The sequence below is a fragment of the Alexandromys fortis genome, unplaced genomic scaffold (assembly GCF_014885135.2).
Source record: "Alexandromys fortis isolate MF-2015 unplaced genomic scaffold, M_Fortis_MF-2015_v1.1 scaffold_129, whole genome shotgun sequence".
In the NCBI taxonomy this organism is placed as follows: domain Eukaryota; kingdom Metazoa; phylum Chordata; class Mammalia; order Rodentia; family Cricetidae; genus Alexandromys; species Alexandromys fortis.
Genome location: NW_026068022.1, coordinates 2,637,000 through 2,655,070, shown reverse-complemented (window position 1 = coordinate 2,655,070; position 18,071 = coordinate 2,637,000). Strand labels below are relative to the sequence as shown.

General features: G+C 42.1%; 1 protein-coding gene across 5 annotated transcripts in view; it reads left to right on the top strand.

The window, feature by feature from the left end:
* Positions 1–18,071, top strand: part of Znf143 (zinc finger protein 143) — a 40,590-nt gene that overhangs the window by 4,718 nt on the left and 17,801 nt on the right. For 2 of the 5 annotated variants that reach the window (XM_050163273.1, XM_050163270.1), the window contains exons 2-9: positions 5,773–5,891; positions 6,196–6,288; positions 7,026–7,109; positions 7,946–8,029; positions 11,552–11,748; positions 12,888–12,962; positions 14,111–14,230; positions 17,744–17,819. In XM_050163273.1, the coding sequence (XP_050019230.1) occupies positions 5,780–5,891; positions 6,196–6,288; positions 7,026–7,109; positions 7,946–8,029; positions 11,552–11,748; positions 12,888–12,962; positions 14,111–14,230; positions 17,744–17,819 (841 nt within the window). In that variant the 5' untranslated portion in view covers positions 5,773–5,779. Of the gene's footprint in view, positions 1–3,789; positions 4,941–5,031; positions 5,697–5,772; positions 5,892–6,195; positions 6,289–7,025; positions 7,110–7,945; positions 8,030–11,551; positions 11,749–12,887; positions 12,963–14,110; positions 14,231–17,743; positions 17,820–18,071 lie in introns of those variants that run through there. The other 3 variants (XM_050163272.1, XM_050163271.1, XM_050163274.1) reach the window with 3 other exon arrangements.

Genomic DNA, 18,071 nt, shown 5'->3' with positions numbered 1-18,071 from the left:
TTCACCTGCCTCTGCCTCCCGAGTGCTGGGATTAAAGGCGTGTGCCACCATCGCCCGGCGGCCCCCCCTTTTTTTAATGTTTTTTTTCAAGACAGGGTTTCTCTGTAGCTTTGGAGCCTGTCCTGGAACTAGCTTTTGTAGACCAGGCTGGCCTCGAACTCACAGAGCTCCACCTAACCTCTGCCTCCCGAATGCTGGGATTAAAGGCGTGCGCCACCACCATCTGGCCCCCCTTTATTTTTTTATTTTATTTATTTATTTATTTGTTTGTTTGTTTGGTTGGTTTTTTGAGACAGGGTTTCTCTGTGGTTTTGGAGCCTGTCCTGGAACTAGCTCTTGTAGACCAGGCTGGTCTCGAACTCACAGAGATCCTCCTGCCTCTGCCTCCCGAGTGCTGGGATTAAAAGCATGCGCCACCACCGCCCGGCTGGCCCCCCTTTATTTTAAAGACAGGATTTTCCTGGAACCAGCTCTGTCTACAGATACTGTCTAAAGAAAACATGGGGTAGGGGACAGGATGCAGGACAGACTATAGTCTCAGCTCTTGGGAGTTAGGCAAGAAGGACTATACAGGGCTGGTGAGATGGCTCAGCGGTTAAGAGCATTGCCTGCTCTTCCAAAGGTTCTGAGTTCAATACCCAGCAACCATCTGTAATGAGGTCTGGTGCTCTCTGCTGGCCTGCAGGCATACACACAGACAGAATATTGTATACATAATAAGTAAATAAATAAATACTAAAAAAAAAAAAAAAAAAAAGGACTATACAACCAGGAGTGTCTTCTTGGATCCTGACAGCACAGGGTAGCTATGAAATGTACAGGCGGATCTCTGTGAGCCAAGGCTGTTACACAGAGAAACCTTTGTACTTTTCAACAGTTTTAATCCTGGAAACTTTATTTATTTATTTTTGTTTGTTTTTTGAAACTGTGTTTGATGGCAGATACCCAATAGTGATCATACTGGTCCTTGATTTTTTTGTTTGTTTTGTTTTTGTTTTTTGAGACAGGTTTCTCTGTGTAACAGCTGTGGCCGTCCTGGAACTCTGTAGACCAGGCTGGCCTTGAACCCACCTGCCTCTGCCTCCCTGGAATTAAAGGCATTCACCCCCATCACTGCCTGGCCTGAGTGATTGTTTTTAATGAGAAAACAATATATGCCTAGTACATAATAAGAAATGGTAAATGGTGTGGAAGCAAAAGATTTGTCTTGTTTCGTGTTAGGAACCGAACCCAGAGTAGTGTGTATAGTAAGCATTTAGTCATGTGAACTCAATACCCTGTGCTCTTAATTTGCTAGAAAAGTAACAGCCCACCTCCCCAAACTCTTAGGTCAGTGAAGAATAGTCGTTATGAATAAATTCTGGCCTAATAAAAATTTACAGAAGTGAAAAATGCTGTAGAGTATAATTTTAGAGATCATTTTTATAGTTTATTAGAAACTGGGCCGGTTATGCTGTAGGTGACTGCACTCTCCCACTTCATCGTCTCTCTAGCTCAGCTTTAAAGTCTTTGTCCGCACCAGGGCCTGCTTTAAGGTAGTTGTGGCACACCTCTTTAATCCCAGCACTCCGAGACAGAGGCAGGTGGATGTTTGAAATCAAGACCAGGGTGGTCTATAAAGTGAGTTTCAGGGGCTACACAGAGAAATTCTCCCTGTCTCAGAGAACCAAAAAAGAAAGAAAAGTGGGCTAGGGAATCTAGCTCAATGGAAGAGCAGTTGTCTTAGCAATGTCTAAGACCTGGAAAAGCTTCAGCACCATACGCACAAAAAACATGCCTTGATATAAAGAAAAAAAAGAAAAACCTCAGTGAATACAATGTTATCTCTAATAACGCCACTAAAATATAAGTGTGAAAATGGACAGAAGCAGTCGAGAATAAAAGAGAAGGGATTTGATTTGTTAAGTGATTGAGAATCATCTTTCTCTCTTTTCCTCTCTTCCTCCTTCCTTCCCTCTTTTCCTCCCTCCCTTTCTTCCTTTTTTTCCTTCAAGACAGTTTCTCTGTGGCTCTGGTTGTCCTAGAACTTGCTCTGTAGACCAGGCTGGCCTCAAACTCAGAGATCTACCTGCCTCTGCCTTCTGAGTGCTGGGGAAAATAATTTTTCTTAACTTTAAATTTTATATTACAATATTATAAGAAAAATGTAGTAGTGTAGAAAACAAAGTAATTGGGCATAGTAGCATGTGGTGCACTCCTTTAATCCTGGCACTGGGAAGTAGAAGCAGGCAGAGACCTGTGAGTTTAAGGCCAGCCTGATCTACGTAGCAAGTTCCAGGGTAGCCAGGGCTACACAAGAACCCTGTCTTGAAGAGAAAAAAAAAGATTATTTTGGGAGGGTATTGGGACAGGGTTTCTGTTGCCCTGGCTGTCCTGAATCTCACTATGTAGCCAGGCTGGCCTCAAACTCAAGAGATTCTGTCTGCCTCTGCCTCCCAAGTGCTGAGATTAAAGGCATGCACCACCACTGCCAGGGGATTTTATTTACGTTTTGTTCAGTGTATTCAGATTTTGCTTGCATGTACTACTGTGTACTTGGTGATTGCAGAGGCCAGAAGAACATGTTGGATCCCCTAAAACTGGAACTACAGGTGGTTGTGAACTGCCATATGGGTGCTGGGAACCAAACCCAGGTCTTCTGCAAGAGCAGTATGCTCTCTTAATGGATGAGCCATCTCTGTAGCCCTGAAAAAGAACATTTTTTTTTTTTGGTTTGGTTGGTGTTTTGAGACAGGGTTTCTTTGTGCCTGCCCCTGGCACTAGGTCTGTAGACCATCATGGCCTCAAAGTCACAGAGATCTTTTTGCCTTTGCCTCCCAAGGGATTAAAGGTGTGTACCGCCACACCCAGCTTTGAAAAAGAAAAGTTTAGAAGGGTAAAAATCATGGCAATTCATGACTACACTGTTGTAAATAGTAAGAAAACAGTTTAGTTAGTCACAGGGGCCTTGAGAAGTTTTACCACGACTGTCTGTGCTGGAAATAGGCAAGTGCAGATGACAACCCTGTCAGAGCGTGAAGAGGAATTGGCAGCCGTAGTGGGGGGTGTGTAATGGGAGGTGTTTATTCTGAGAATATATTCAATTTCAAAGGAATGCAAGATAATCTGCTCCCAGGAGACTGCCCAGCTGTCAGTCAGACTGTTTCTTGAATCTTAGGCTGAGGGACAGGGCTGGGGTTGTGCTCTTCTTGCCTAGCATTTTGTATAAGATTCTTCCCCAGCACTGTAAAAGGCTTCATTAAAAAGACAAGGGATATTCTAATTTATTCTTTATTTCCCCCCCCCCTTTTTTGTGTGTGGTTTTATTTAAGCATGAAGGAAATGTACATGTGAATTGTCTGTTTCTTCTGCTGTTCAACCTGTTGAAACCGGTGACCAGCCAGGCCACTCTTTCCAGGATGGCTTTGAGGAGGGAACGCTGTCAGAGGTTTCAGCACAGTAGAGTTGGTTACATATCAGGAACCAGCATGTGCTTGTGTGCTTGTGGCTCCCATAACCAGTGTTGGGCATCAGGGTTCGGGCCTTGAATCTTCAACACATGCTCCCACCAGTAACCTCTGGGGCTTTTGACAGTTAAGCTTAATTTTGACCTACGGATCTGACTGGTGCTGGATAAAATTCATCTTGGGCTTCACCAGAATTCATTTAAAATATGGAGTAAGAGATAGCAGCCACCTCCAGAGGCAAAGTCTCATTATGTAGCCCAGGCTGGTCTTTAACTTGTAGTGATTCCCCTACCTCTGCCTCTTTTTTTTTGGGGGGGGGGGGGGCTTTTTAAAAAAATTTTTATATTTATTTTATTGTGCATTTGGTATTTTGCCTGTATGAGGGTGTCAGATCTTTGAATTATAGACAGTTGTGAGCTCCCATGTGGGCACTGGGAATTGAACCAGGGTCCCCTGGAATAGCAACCAATGCTCTTAACTGCTGAGTCATCTTTCCAACCCTGATGACTTCTTTATTCTCTGTTCTCTCGTGTTCTTTCTATGTTCTTTCTCTTTCTGTGTTCTTTCTTCTGTATATTTTTTCCTACAGCTTATATATTCCAAGTTTTTCAGGCAATATAGGAATTACAACATGGTTCCATTCGGTTTTTCAAGTGAATGAGTGCAGTGAATAGAAGACAGTAAAGACAGCGTGTCTTCCATCTCCCTTGCGTGGTTAAGCATTGTACTTACTACAGGTGGAAAACAAATTAACCCAAGATACCTCTGCCTCTTAATGGCTAGGATTGCAGGCTTCATCAGTGTTTTTGCATACATAGTAGGTCTTTCCCTGTTGCTGTGTAATTTTCTCTGCAGGATTCATTGCCTCTTGTTTACCCACTTTTTTATGAATGGACATTTAAATCCTTTCTAAATATCTCCAGCCTCCATATAAATATTCTTATAGAAGTCTTTTGTGGGGCTGGAGAGTTGGCTTAGCAGTTAGCACTGGCTGTTGTCTAGAGGACCCAGATTCTGTTCCCAGCACCCATGTGGTAGTTCACAGCTGTCTGTAACTCTAGTTCCAGGGAATCTGACATCCTCACACTGATATACATGCAGGCAAAACAATAATGCACATGAAATAAATAAATAAATCTTTTAAAAAGGAAGTCTTTGGTAGGTAGTTTTTATTTCTTTTGGGTAGATTCTAGGAATAATTTCAGTTTCATTTTAAAGATCACTGTATCTAGAGGATTTACAAAAAAATTAAAGGTACACACTAGCAGATAATGAGAAATCATTAAGTATGCTCCCTCACTGTGTGTGTGTGTGTGTGTGTGTGTGTGTGTGTGTGTGTGTGTGTGTGTAGTGGGTCTTGAACATTGAGCTACACCCTCAGTCTTCAGGAAGTGTTCTTGGCTTGAAAAGGAACAGTAGCTGTGACAAGGAGAGTGTAATAGCTGGGATAGGCGTGATATTCGGCTTGCTTTATTTACACTTTCTCGGATACAGGTAAATGGATGGATGCTGACGCTAAGGAATTGGGGTAGTTATAGCATTCTTACAAGGCCCTAAGCTACTTGAGGAGTAGAGGTTGAGAAGTGTAGCAAACGGGAGAAATGAAGTGCAATCGGCACTGTAATTTTGTGGTGGTGTGGTTTATGTTATTGTTTTAACACAGGGTCTCACTGTGTAGCCCTTGCTGGCCTAGAACTGTATAGATCACACTAGCCTCAGATTCCCAGGGACCCTCTGGAGTGCTGTGGTTAAAGGTGTGCACTTAACACCCTACCAATAAGTTTCTCAGAATTGCAGAAAACAAGCCTGGGCATGTTTGCCAAACTGCTATGTAGATGTTCCCTTTAGCTATGCCATTAGTATGTCTTGCTGGAGTTTTAAGAGACGTTAGTTTTAATAGCCCTACCCTGCATATTAAGTGAAATTTTATCTTCTGTTAAGCATCATTCATATCTTTAACTTTTGTGTGTGTGTGATTCACAAGGATTATTTGTAGCTTTTTTTCAAATAAAGGGTTTTTTTGTTTGTTTCGCTTTTTGAGATAGTCTCACTACGTAGCTCTGACTGTTCTAGAATTCACTCTGCCTTCTGAGTGCTGGAATTACAGACGTGTTGCCATGTCCGGCCAAGGTTTTACATTTGAGTATTTAGTGTGCTCACTGGTGTGTGTGTAGGTGGACCTGTAGAAGCCAGCTCTCTCTTTCCTCTAAGGGAATTCTGGGGATGCAACTCAGGTCATCAAACTTGAAAGTGAGTGCCTTTACCACCTTAGATTTATTTTATGTGCTTCTTTTCTTGTTCTCAAGTGTTCATATTTTTCTTCAAGGTAGAAAATGTTGTTAGCGCAAATAAATCGGGATTCTCAGGGAATGACAGAATTTCCTGGAGGAGGAATGGAGGCTCAGCATGTTACCCTATGCCTGACAGAGGCAGTAACCGTGGCAGGTAAGCAGTCTTGCTAGAAAGGATCAGGGAAGTATGGAAGTTGCAATTAACGTTTTCTTAATTTTTGAAAAGAATCCCATACATGTGTCCAGTGTATCTTGATGATACCTAGACCCCTCTCATTCTCTGACATCTTCAATTTGGCCAGATCATTTTTTTTGTAAATTCTATAAAAAGATTCTACTTGAGTCTCTTTAAGAATTAAACAACTTGCTTTTTGCCTTGTTTTTCATTTTATAGAAAATAATTTAATGTCATTAGCATGCATATATGTAGCTATCTGAAAAATAATTTTTTTTCCTAGATGGTGACAATTTAGAGAATATGGAAGGTGTGAGTTTGCAAGCTGTAACACTTGCAGATGGCTCTACTGCTTACATACAGCACAACTCTAAAGGTATGTGCATCCTGTGTGGCCGCTGGTGAATGATGACTCAGAGCCCTCACCCACTAGACCTCTATCCCAGCCTCCTAAGGATGCTGCATTGCATATGATGCTGGAAGTTGGTCCAGCATAACTGAAGTTTGGCTTTGATCATTTTGGGCTACCCTTTGAGATAGCTGAAAGATATTCTGGGGAACTAAAAGGGAAGGGGATGAAATGTGTTTACAAAACATGTAAAGAATGTATTGGGTTTTCTTAAAATGACACTGTCTCTGAATTGACATTTAGTTTGCTTCAGGAAATAACCCAATTCTAAAACTCCTTTTTTGTATGAAAAACTGCCGTGTGTACATGGATAAAGGTATACACAGCTCCCAGGGGTGAGAGTGTCAACTGAATTCACATATACTGATGTGTCTGTTCAGCTTCTCCGTGTTCAGGGTCTTTGGTACTAAATGGCTCTGAGAAGAACACAGAGGTTTAATGCTTGTAGCTTACTGTGATGAGCCACTCTTCCTCTTGAATTTATCTGATTGGAAATTGGAGGGAGGAAAGATGGCTGAGGGAGGATTTTCTGCTTTCTGTAGGATCACTGGATGTGATATTGAATTGCCTCAGAACATTGAGGGAAGAACCAAGATGAACATGAGCTTAAGTAGTGTATGTTTTTATAGTTGATATTATTTTGAAATTGTATAAAGTTTTAATTTTTTTGCTGCTAATTTATGGGCTTGAATATTTTATTCTAGATGGGAGACTCATTGATGGCCAGGTCATTCAGTTGGAAGATGGTTCTGCTGCCTATGTTCAACATGTCCCTATACCTAAAAGTAGTAAGTATTTAAGACACAACAGCCAGGCATGGTAGCACATGCTTTTAATTCTAGTACTCAGTGTGGGCAGGCAGGTCTATGTAGTGCAGGGTATCCAGGGTTATACAATGAGACCATTTCATAGATAGATAGATAGATAGATAGATAGATAGATAGATAGATAAGCAAGCACACAAAAACCTGCCCTGACTCTCAGACTTCAGAACTTGCTGCCTCCAGCGTGTCTTACTACCTAAATTTGGTCTGATTTCTAGTCTTTTTCAGAAGAAAGGTCAATAGATACCAGACTGAGGATCAAACTTAACCAAGACTCCTCTAAAAGATAATGACAGAGACATTGCTGCGCTGAACCCGGGAGATTGGTAGACTGCAACCCTAGGGAAATATGGCTATGTTGGAGCCGAATCCCACGTCACTCATTTTCTTTTATTCTCCTTTCAATTCTCCTCATCCCTGGAGTATATTCTTCTTTTTTTTTTTTTTTTTTTTTTTTGGTTTTTCGAGACAGGGTTTCTCTGTGGCTTTGGAGCCTGTCCTGGAACTAGCTCTGTAGACCAGGGTGGTCTCGAACTCACAGAGATCCGCCTGCCTCTGCCTCCCGAGTGCTGGGATTAAAGGCGTGCGCCACCATCGCCCGGCTCCTGGAGTATATTCTTAAAACAAGTCTCGAAATGTCCTTTTCCTTGAAATAGTTTCTCGAAGCAGCTTTACTGAGATTACTAAATGTCCAGTGACTCCTAGAGCAGGTAGATGCGTTAGTCTGACTCTGCTGCTGCTGTGTGACTTAGCTAGAACACGCTGAAAATGGGGCTCTAAATGTAAGCATTGCTCTTGAGCAGGGGACAGTTTGCGGCTGGAGGATGGACAAGCCGTGCAGCTAGAAGACGGAACGACTGCGTTTATCCACCATACTTCTAAAGGTACGATAGTTCCGTGGGTGTGTGGGGAACAGAAGAACTGTCTTGGGCTGTGAGTGTTGTCCATGGGAAACAACTGTTTATTCCTTGACGTACAAAGCAGCTGGTCGGGGTGTTGTTTAAGTAAGAACCGTGTGGCAGTTTGAGCTGTCCAGGAACAGCTTATCACAGCAGAGAGCAGACTGGAGCCAGCTGTTTGAGTACCAGGAACTGACATGAGTCCAAAGTTTGGTTTCCCTATTTGTACTCAAAATGAGTATGTTATTCTTTTTTTTTTTTAATATTTATTTATTTATTATGCATACAATATTCTGTCTGTGTATATGCCTGCAGGCCAGAAGAGGGCACCAGACCTCATCACAGATGGTTGTGAGCCACCATGTGGTTGCTGGGAATTGAACTCAGGACCTTTGGAAGAGCAGGCAGTGCTCTTAACCTCTGAGCCATCTCTTCAGCCCCTGAGTATGTTATTCTTTTAGGTTAAATGTTACAGTAAATATTGAGCTCCTTCCCCTGTTTTTAAGTGTTCCTAAGGAAAGTGACTTTAATGTCCCAAACCTCAGGTTCCTATCTATACAGTAGAGGTGGTGAATTCTGCCTCACAATACTTCTGTACAGATTAAATGAGTATAAGATATAGTCAATATAGATATGGGAGCCTATGCCTGTAATCCGAGCATTTGGGAAACAGCAACAGGAAGATCACTGTACCTTTAAACATAGTGTTGCCTCCATAGTGGGTACCAGGATAGCCTAGGCTACAGACAAAACAAAAGTAAATAAATTGCATAGTACAATGCTCATAGTAACTACTCAAAAAAAATTCATTTCTCTTTTGCTTTAAATATAAAATGATGCTTCTGTGTGTGTGTCACAATCTAGTCCCTTGATTTGAAGAGTCTTTCACTTCAGCTCTGCTCCTTTGCCCTTTGTAAACCACATTTCTTTCTGATGGAGAAGACTATGAGAACTCTCCCATTTTTTATGTAGGCACTTAGTGCTGTGAACTTGCTCTTTAGAATCACCTTCATTGTGTCCCATAAGTTTGGATATGTTGTGTTTTCATTCTCTTTCAGTTCTAAAAAGTTTTTCATTTTCTTCTTGATATGTCTTGACCCATTTTTCATTCAGTAGTGAATTGTTCAATTTTCATAAATTTATAGACTTTCTACTGTTTCTGTTGTTGATAATCCAGCTTTAATCCATGATTGTCAGATAGAACGCAGGGAGTTATTTCAATTTTCTTATGTGTGTTGAGACTTGCTTTTGTTCAAGTGTGTGATCAATTTTGCAGAAAGTTTCATAGCTGCTGTGAAGAAAGTGTATTCTTAAGTGTTTCGGTAGAATGTTCTGTTAGGTCTGTTTGACTTATAACATTTAACGCCAGCATTTCTCTGTGGGTTCAGTATGTGTCATAGTGTTTCTTTTATGAACTTGGGCACCTGTGTATTTGGTGCAGAAGTGTTTACAATTGCAATATCGTCTTGGTGGATTTTTCCTTTATGAGTATGTGTCCTTCTATACTTCCCTATCTTTTCCGGTTAGTTTTGGTTTAGAGTCTACTTTGTTATTAAATGATGGCTATACCTGCTTGCTTCTTAGTCTAATTGTTTGGAGTATCCATCCATCCATTTACCCCGAGACAATGTTTGTTTGACTTTGATGGTGAAGTATATTTCTTGGATGTAGCGGAAAGATGGATCCTGTTTTCTCTCCCTCCCTCCCTCCTTCCTTCCCTCCCTCCCTTCCTTCCCTTTTCTTTCTTGTGCCTTCTGTAAAACTGGGTTGGTAGATGGATATTACTTTATTTTTATTTTATTGTGGTTTTTTTCTCCAATTGTGATTGGTAGTGTTGCTGGGTATAGTAGTTCTGGGCACCTGTGATCTCACAGAGTTTGTAGAGCATCTGCCTGGGCCCTTCTGACTTCTAGAGTCTCCATTATTCTAATAGGCCTGTCTTTATATTTGACTTGGTCTTTTTCCCTTGCAGGTTTTAATATTCTTTGTTCTGTATGTTTAGTGTTTTATTATGTGACATAGGGAATTTCTTTTCTGGTCCTATTTGGTGTTTACTGCCTTTTTTGTTTGTTGGTTTTGGTTTTTCGAGACAGGGTTTCTCTGTAGCTTTGAGGCCTGGAATTAGCTCTAAAAGACCAGCTGGCCTCGAACTAACAGAAATCCACCTGCCTCTACCTCCCGAGTGCTGGGATTAAAGGCATGCACCACCACTGCCCGATGTGTGCTTCTTATACCTTTATAGGTGCATCCTTCTTTAGACTGGGGAAGTTTCTTTTTCTTTTTCTTTTTCTCCCTTTGAGACAGGGTTTCTCTGTGTAGCCCTGGCTGTCCTGAAACTTGCTCTGAAGGTTAGGCTGGCCTTGAACTCAGAGATATGCCTTCCTCTGCCTTCCAAGTGCTGGGATTAAAGGCTTCACCACCACTGCCCAACTCTATGATTTATTAAAAATAAATTCTATTTGTATTTTCATATCTTGAACTGTTTTCATTATTTCATTCAGCTGTTTGTGTTTTCAGAGTCTTCATTAAGGCATTTATTCATATCTTCTTTAAGGTCCTTGAACATATTCATAATTGCTATTTTGATGTCTTTGATTTTTTTTGTTGTTTGGTTTTTTTGTTTGTTCGTTTGTTTGTTTTCGAGACAGATTTCCTGTGTAACCCTGGCTGTCCAGGAATTCACTCTGTAGGCCAGGCTGGCTTTAAATTCACAGAGATCCGCCTGCCTCTGCCTCCCAAGTACTCTTGATTAAAGGCATGTGCCACCACCTCTTAGCCAAAGTCTTTGTTTTGTGTGTGCTTCAGCTAAATTGCATTTCTTGGGGTCTGTTGCAATAGGTGTTACTGGCTTCTGGCTGTTTGTATTTTTGTGCTGGATCTAGGCATCTGGAGCTATGATATTTGAGGTGTTTTGGTGTGAACATCTGGTCTTGTCTTTGTTAGGTGGGTGTCCCATTCTTTGGTAGCTGTTGCACTCTCTGGGTCTTATGCAAGAGTGGTAGCAATGGGGTCCTAGTGGAGAGTGCTTCTGTGGGTGGACCAGTGCCACAAAGGATTGGAGACAGGCTAGGAAGAAAGGCTGATACAGTCCTGAGAAAGAGCAAGGGGGACTAGGACCTGCACCAAGAGGCAGAGCTCCTAGAGAGTAAAGGTAGAGTGGGAGGAGGGGCTCCTGCACATAAGAGAAAGAATACGGCTAAAGAAATATGAATGAAAGAGCTAGGGAGGCCCTAGATCTGCACCAGGAGGCAGAATCCCCAGGGAATGGAGATGGCGGGGAGGAGCGACTCCTATAGGCAGTCTGCAGTAGGGGGAAGAGTAAGAGATCAGAATGGGGTACAGGAAGGACAGTAAAATCACCTACCTACATCTTAGCCCAGTCTTGGCCACTGTGGGTCCATGGTAGAAAGCATTTTTATGGATTAGTGACTGACACAGGGAAAGCTGAGAGGGTTGTTGGACTACTGTGATACTTTTAATGTAATGCCTGTCTTTCCCATCCCCCAGATAGTTATGACCAGAGCTCACTTCAGGCAGTTCAGCTGGAAGATGGCACAACAGCTTACATCCACCATGCGGTGCAAGTCCCACAGTCTGATACCATCTTGGCAATTCAGGCTGATGGGACAGTGGCAGGGCTGCACACTGGGGACGCCACAATTGATCCAGATACCATTAGTGCTTTGGAGCAGTATGCAGCAAAGGTATGGCATTTTGCAACTTCAGTACCATCCTGGCCACGGTGTATTTAGTTGTTGGAGTGTTTGCTGTGACATGCACAAAACCCTGAGTCGGCACTAGCACTGGTGGCACTCACCTACAGTTCCAGCACTTGAGAGGTCGAGTGGAGGGATATTGTCATCCTCAACTACCTAACAAGTTGAAGGCCAGTCTGGGATAGTGAGACCGTGTCTCAAACACAAAAAAAACAACAAAACACCACCAAAAAGAAGAAGCAGTACTGGGGAGAAGACTCAGCAGTTTAGAGCACTGCCTGCCTTTCCAGAGGACCTGGGTTCAATTCCCAGCACCCACATGACAGCTAACTATCTGTAACTCCCAAGATCTGATACCCTCAAAGAGACATACTTTTAGGCAAGACACGATGCACATAAAATAAAAATAAATAAATTGTTAAAAAAAGAAGTGGACTGGAGGGATGGCTCAGAGGTTAAGAGCACTGTCTGCTCCTCCTGAGGTCCTGAGTTCAATTCCCTGCAACCACGTGGTGGCTCACAACCATCTGTAATGCATCTAGCGCCCTCTTCTGGCCTGCAGACATACAGACAGTATACTGTATACATAATAAATAAAATATTTTAAAATAAAATAAAGCAAAAGCAGCAGCTAGCAATTAAAAAAAAATATGTGTCAGTACTAAAGAATTCAACATTTATTTTCAAATAAGTGAATGCCAGGAATATAGTGCATGCTTATAGGTGATCACAGGTTCAAAGACAAACTTGGGCTGCATAGTGAGATCCTGTCTCGACGACAATTAAATTCAGAAAGAGGTCTGGTGAGATGGCTCAGTTAAGAACACTTGTGGCCAGGCGGTGGTGGCGCAACGCCTTTAATCCCAGTACTTGGGAGGCAGAGGCAGGCGGATCTCTGTGAGTTCGAGGCCAGCCTGGTCTACAAGAGCTAGTTCCAGGACAGTTAGGACTGTTACACAGAGAAATCTCTGCATGTGATCCAGCCTAAACCATTATCAAAATAAAAAACCTGGGGCTGGAGGTATGGCTCTACGTTGCTTGTCTAATGTGTGTGAGGTCTTAGGTTCAATCCCCAGCACTGCAAATAAATAAATTAAGCCTTTTAAAGCTTTCTTTTATTCTTTTAGGTGTCCATTGATGGGAGTGAAAGTGTAACAAGTACAGGACTGATTGGAGAAAATGAGCAAGACAAAAAGATGCAGGTATGTAGAGCTGAGTCGTGTTAAAGGTTTTTTTTAATTATTTTTTTAAATTGGTTGTGTGTGCGTGTGCGTGCATGTATGTACTTGCACATGTAGATGTCTGTATGCAGGTACCTATGAGCACTGGTGCCCATGTAGCTTAGGGGTATGTGGTTTATTTGGAGTTGAAGTTAAAGGTGGTTATGAACTGCCTGACATGATGGGAATTGAACTTGGCTCCTCTGGTCGTTATTTGCAATTTTTATGGTTTTAGAATTTTTGGGGTTTGTTTTGTTTTGTTGGCAGTACTAAGGATTGAACTTAGGGCTCATACTTGTTAGGCAAGATCTAATCCTTGGTGTCAAAGTTTCTGAAATCGTCATCTTACAAAGAAATACCTTAAAGGAAGTGCTGTTGTTTAAATTTTTATGGTTTGGCATCCAGAAAAATGACTCTCTGCTGAATCTAAGTGTAGATTAGTATCACATGGATTCTATCTCTTATAAGGGATTCAAATGACTCTTTGTCATTGCTTGACATTGTCTTAAGATTCCATTTCCTTTAAAAAAAAAAAGTATGACTGTTGAGATGGATCCCTTGAGTATGTCAAGAAATAGCAAGGTACAATGGAATGGAAGTTTTACTTACTTTGGGTATTTTTGGGTAGATTCTCACTATAAAGCTCAGCCTTAATCTCATGATCCTCCTGCCTCAGCATCCTAAATTCTGGGACGTCAGGCATGTGTCACAAGAGTGACGTGCATGCTGGAGGTTTTCTAGGTGGAAATGGATCTTGAGCTCCAGCTGTGCCCTGAGAGGGCCCCTTTGGCTGTTCCAGAGCACTGACTTCAGCCTTGAATGGAGTGAGTCTTTGGAGTTTGAAGGGCTAGGTGCTAGTAAAATGATACTGATTTATAGCTTATAACATGGTTTTATGGTTTTTATAGTCGGATTTTTCTTTGGGCTGCCAGCTCACAAAATACGACATCTACGTTCTAGCACGTGGTGTTCTTTCTTCCATCTTGTGCCTCCCATTTCCTCTCCGAGTCTGCCTGGAGAATCCATGAGTCTAGATTCTTCCTCCCAGTTTCTCTTTCTGTTTATTGTGAAAACAGTAATTTCATCTACTGTATTTCTGTATAAGTACATAAGTTGTATTTTTTTTCTAGATTGTCTTACAAGGACATGCTACAAGAGTAACTCCTAAATCTCAACAGAGTGGAGAAAAGGCATTTCGGTGTAAATACGATGGATGTGGAAAACTCTATACAACAGCTCATCATCTTAAGGTACCTAAGAGAGAAGTAGCTAGTCACAAGCACACTATGGCCTGCACTGCACTTTTGAATAACATTCAAAAGTTATTGACACACACTCACACTAAGACACACAAGAACATGGACAGACTCAGCAAATGTCTGTTCTCTGATAACTTGGATGATTTATCTCTGTATCCCTAATTCCCGCATATTTCCTGGCAGAAACTATATATTAAATTCAATATAGTTAGTACATTTCATTTATGGAACTTACATAATTTTCTTTCTTTCTTTCTTTCTTTCTTTCTTTCTTTCTTTCTTCTTTCTTTTTGAGATAGGGTTTCTCTATACAGCCCTTGCTGTCCTTGAACTCACCATGGAGATCAGGCTGGCCTCGAACTCACAGAGATCCGTCTACCTCTGCTTCCAGAGTCTGTTTCGTCACTACAGTGGCAGTGATTCAGTGCAGTCTGGCAGCAGTTGGTGTTAACCTGCAGTTGGTGATGTGGCTCAGTGATAGAGCAGTTGTCTATTGGGTTCAGTCCTCAGCATGGAGGGAGGAAAAGACTATCCCACTTCACAAATATCGACCCAAGCATTCTCATTGCTTATTTATCTTTTTCTGAGAATTCAGCATCTTGCCTGTTGGGGTGCACACCTTTAATCCCAGCCATTGTGCGGCAGAGGCAGGTGGATCTCTGTGAGTTCAAGGCTAGCCAGGTTTACAAAAGTGAGTTCCAGGATTGCTAGGCTTTTACACAGAGAAACCCTGTCCCCACAATGAAACAAAAAAAGAGTCCAGGGTCTTACATTTGCTAGGCCAGTGTTCTACCATTGTCCTATGTCTCCAGCCCTTGGTTTTTTGAGACAGCGTCTCACTGTGTAGCTCAGATTGACCTTCAAGTTCTATCCGTCCTCCTCTACCCTCAAATTTCTGGGGTTGTAGGCATATGCCACCACACCCAGCAATATTAATTCACTGGAGGGCTATTTTTAAGGTGTATGCTACTACTGTCAGGGCCCGTGAGAAGTCCCCTAAAAGACCACTAGTCACATTTGCAGTCAGCAAGAGTGTTTATTAAAAAACCCAAACTGCCAGTGTGTTGGGTGGCAAATGGCGGTGACAAGAGGCTCTTGGGCCCTTTAAAGCTGGGTTAGGGGAATCCCAGTGAGGAGAGATTAGTATGAGGTACTAGTATTGGTGGGTGTTCCTAGTGGTTAAGGACTTTCCAGCAACAGGGTAGGAAAATCTGTCTTTAGCTACCAAGAGTCTATGGGGCATCTGCTGAGCTAGCAGAAGGCTGTGGGGTGCCTGCTGATTGGTTGCTCTTGAGTTGTAGTTTTCCTGAAAATTACTTGCTCAACTAAGGCCTAGTCTCTGGGAGGGCTGCTAACAGAATCTGTCACGGTTCTGGTCTGGCTCCCTGGCCCTCTCATTACACCAAGCCTCAATATTTTTATTTTAATTGCAACAAAACACAAAAAACTATGCCATGATTTTTAACAAACAGTTCAGATTTAGTGAGTAACTTACCTTGTATAAGGAAGTATATATTTGGAACAGTGGCCTTAAAGCAGTGATCTTGTACTTATTAATGTGACTTTAGCATGTTAAGTGACCTCTTGGTACCTAATTTTCCTATCTGTAAAGCTGTTTGCCTGGCAATGGTGGCATATACCTTTAAACCCAGCATTCAGAAGGCAGAGCCAGGCAGACTTCTATGACTTTGAGGCCAACCTGGTCTATAAATAAAGTTCCAGGACAACCAGAACCCTGTCTTAAAAAACAAAAACAAAAACTGGTTATCTCAGGCTGGGAATGTCACTCGCTCACTAGAGTACTTGCTGGGTCCTGGGTTTATTCTCCAGCCCCACATAAACTGGTCATGGTGGCACATGCTCTTAATCAATGCTCGAGGGGTGGAGACAGGTGCCTCAGAAGATTACGGTCACCCTCACTGCAAATCCAGGATGGGACTGATGAGACCCTGTCTGTAACTTATCACTGTCTTACAGAAATGATGTGAAAATTAAACAAGTTAACACTGTTCTTATAAGTCACTAAAAAGAATGAGTCCATTAAAGTTCCGGGGCATGCTGGGCATTACCATAAGTACTCATATTTTATTTCACTTTACAGAGAGGATCTTGAGGCTTAGAAAGGCAGGCACAGAGTTGGAGATTGTGGCTCAGTTAATAGAGTGTAGTTAGAATTTTCTTTGGACTACCAACCAGCACACAAAGGCACAGAGACTTATTATGAATGCTCGCCTTAGCTTAGGTTTGTCCCACTAGCTCTTTAACTTAGTTTAACCCATTTCTAATCATCTATGTTTTGCCTTGGGACTTTTTTTTTTTTAAGATTTATTTATTCATTATATATAGTGTTCTGCAGGTCTGAAGAGGGCACCAGATCTTACTACAGATGGGTGTGAGCCACCATGTGGTTGCTGGGAATTGAACTCAGGACCTCTGGAACAGCAGGCAGTACTCTTAGCCGCTGAACTATCTCTTCAGCCCCAAGGGGCTTTTTACCTTTCTTTTATGCCCTACTTTTCTGCTTCCTCTGTATCTGGCTACTCGCTGGCCCTGGAATCTCCCTGTTGTATCCTTTTCTTTCTTCCTTAAGCCTCAATTTCTCTTCCTGTTTACTCTCCCTGCCTGGAAGTTCTGCCTATACCTCCTCCCTTGGTATTGGCCATTCACCTTTTAATTAGACCAATCAGAAGCAGGCAAGGTAAAATAGCAACACACCTTTACATAATAAAACAAATATAACACATCTTTGCACTCAACAGAAGGGTGCTTGACTAGCATGAATAAGATCTATCTCTAGCACCCATAAACTGGGCATGGTGGTGCACACCTGTGATCCCAGTACTCAGAAAGATCAAGAGCACAGGTCATCCTTGTCTACTTAGCGTAGACAAGTAGAGTGAGACCATCGTGGAATGCATGAGACCCCAACTCAGATAGAGAGAGTAGATACGTAATTAGAGGGGATGAGAGAGACAGAGACAGAGACAGAGAGAAAAACGGGTACCCAAGACCACTCCTCTAGGCTGTAGTGTAGCCTTGCTTTCGATTTCAGATTCATGACTTTCTAGCACAGGTTGCATGCCGCTGTTCCCTTTGAGAAGCCTGATGCTCTCTTCCTCATTCTCATCATGCATGTGTGTCTTAGGAGTTCCTGTGACCACTCCAAAAGCACTCAAATGCTACCGTTTCTCATTTTAAGAGGCCTTGTTTCTGTGTAACATATGGGTGTGCATTGAGAATTACTGGGTATAATTTTTGTGGAAAAGGGTTTTTTTTACTTTTTTGTTTTGTTTTGTTTTTTTAAAATATACAATAGTGATATAGCTCAGTGATAGCTGTTGCACCTCATATCTGAGGTCCAGGGTTCAATGCCCAATACTGTAAAAGAGAAGAAGGAGGGAAACGCATAAAACAAAGTAAGAGGAAAAGTAAGATTGAACTTGAGAACATCTTACTCATAGAACACATAAAGGGAACAGAATCTTGTTTGTGTTTTAATAACAGGTCCATGAGCGCTCGCACACAGGAGACCGGCCTTATCAGTGTGAGCATTCAGGCTGTGGGAAAGCATTTGCGACAGGTAAAAACATAAATTTTCTTTGCTTCTTAGTTCAATGGGGCATTGCCCAGGGCAAGCCAGGGGCAGAACCCCTTCTGTTTTCTGAAACCACGGAAGCACATGATCAGTTTTTTACTTCTGTTCCTGCATGAATTTATGTGTACCATGTATGTGCAGGTGCCTCTATAAGCCAAAAGAGGTGATTAGATCCCCTGGAACTGGAGTTAGAGGCAGTTGTGAGCCACATGATGCCAGTGCTGGGAACCCAAACCT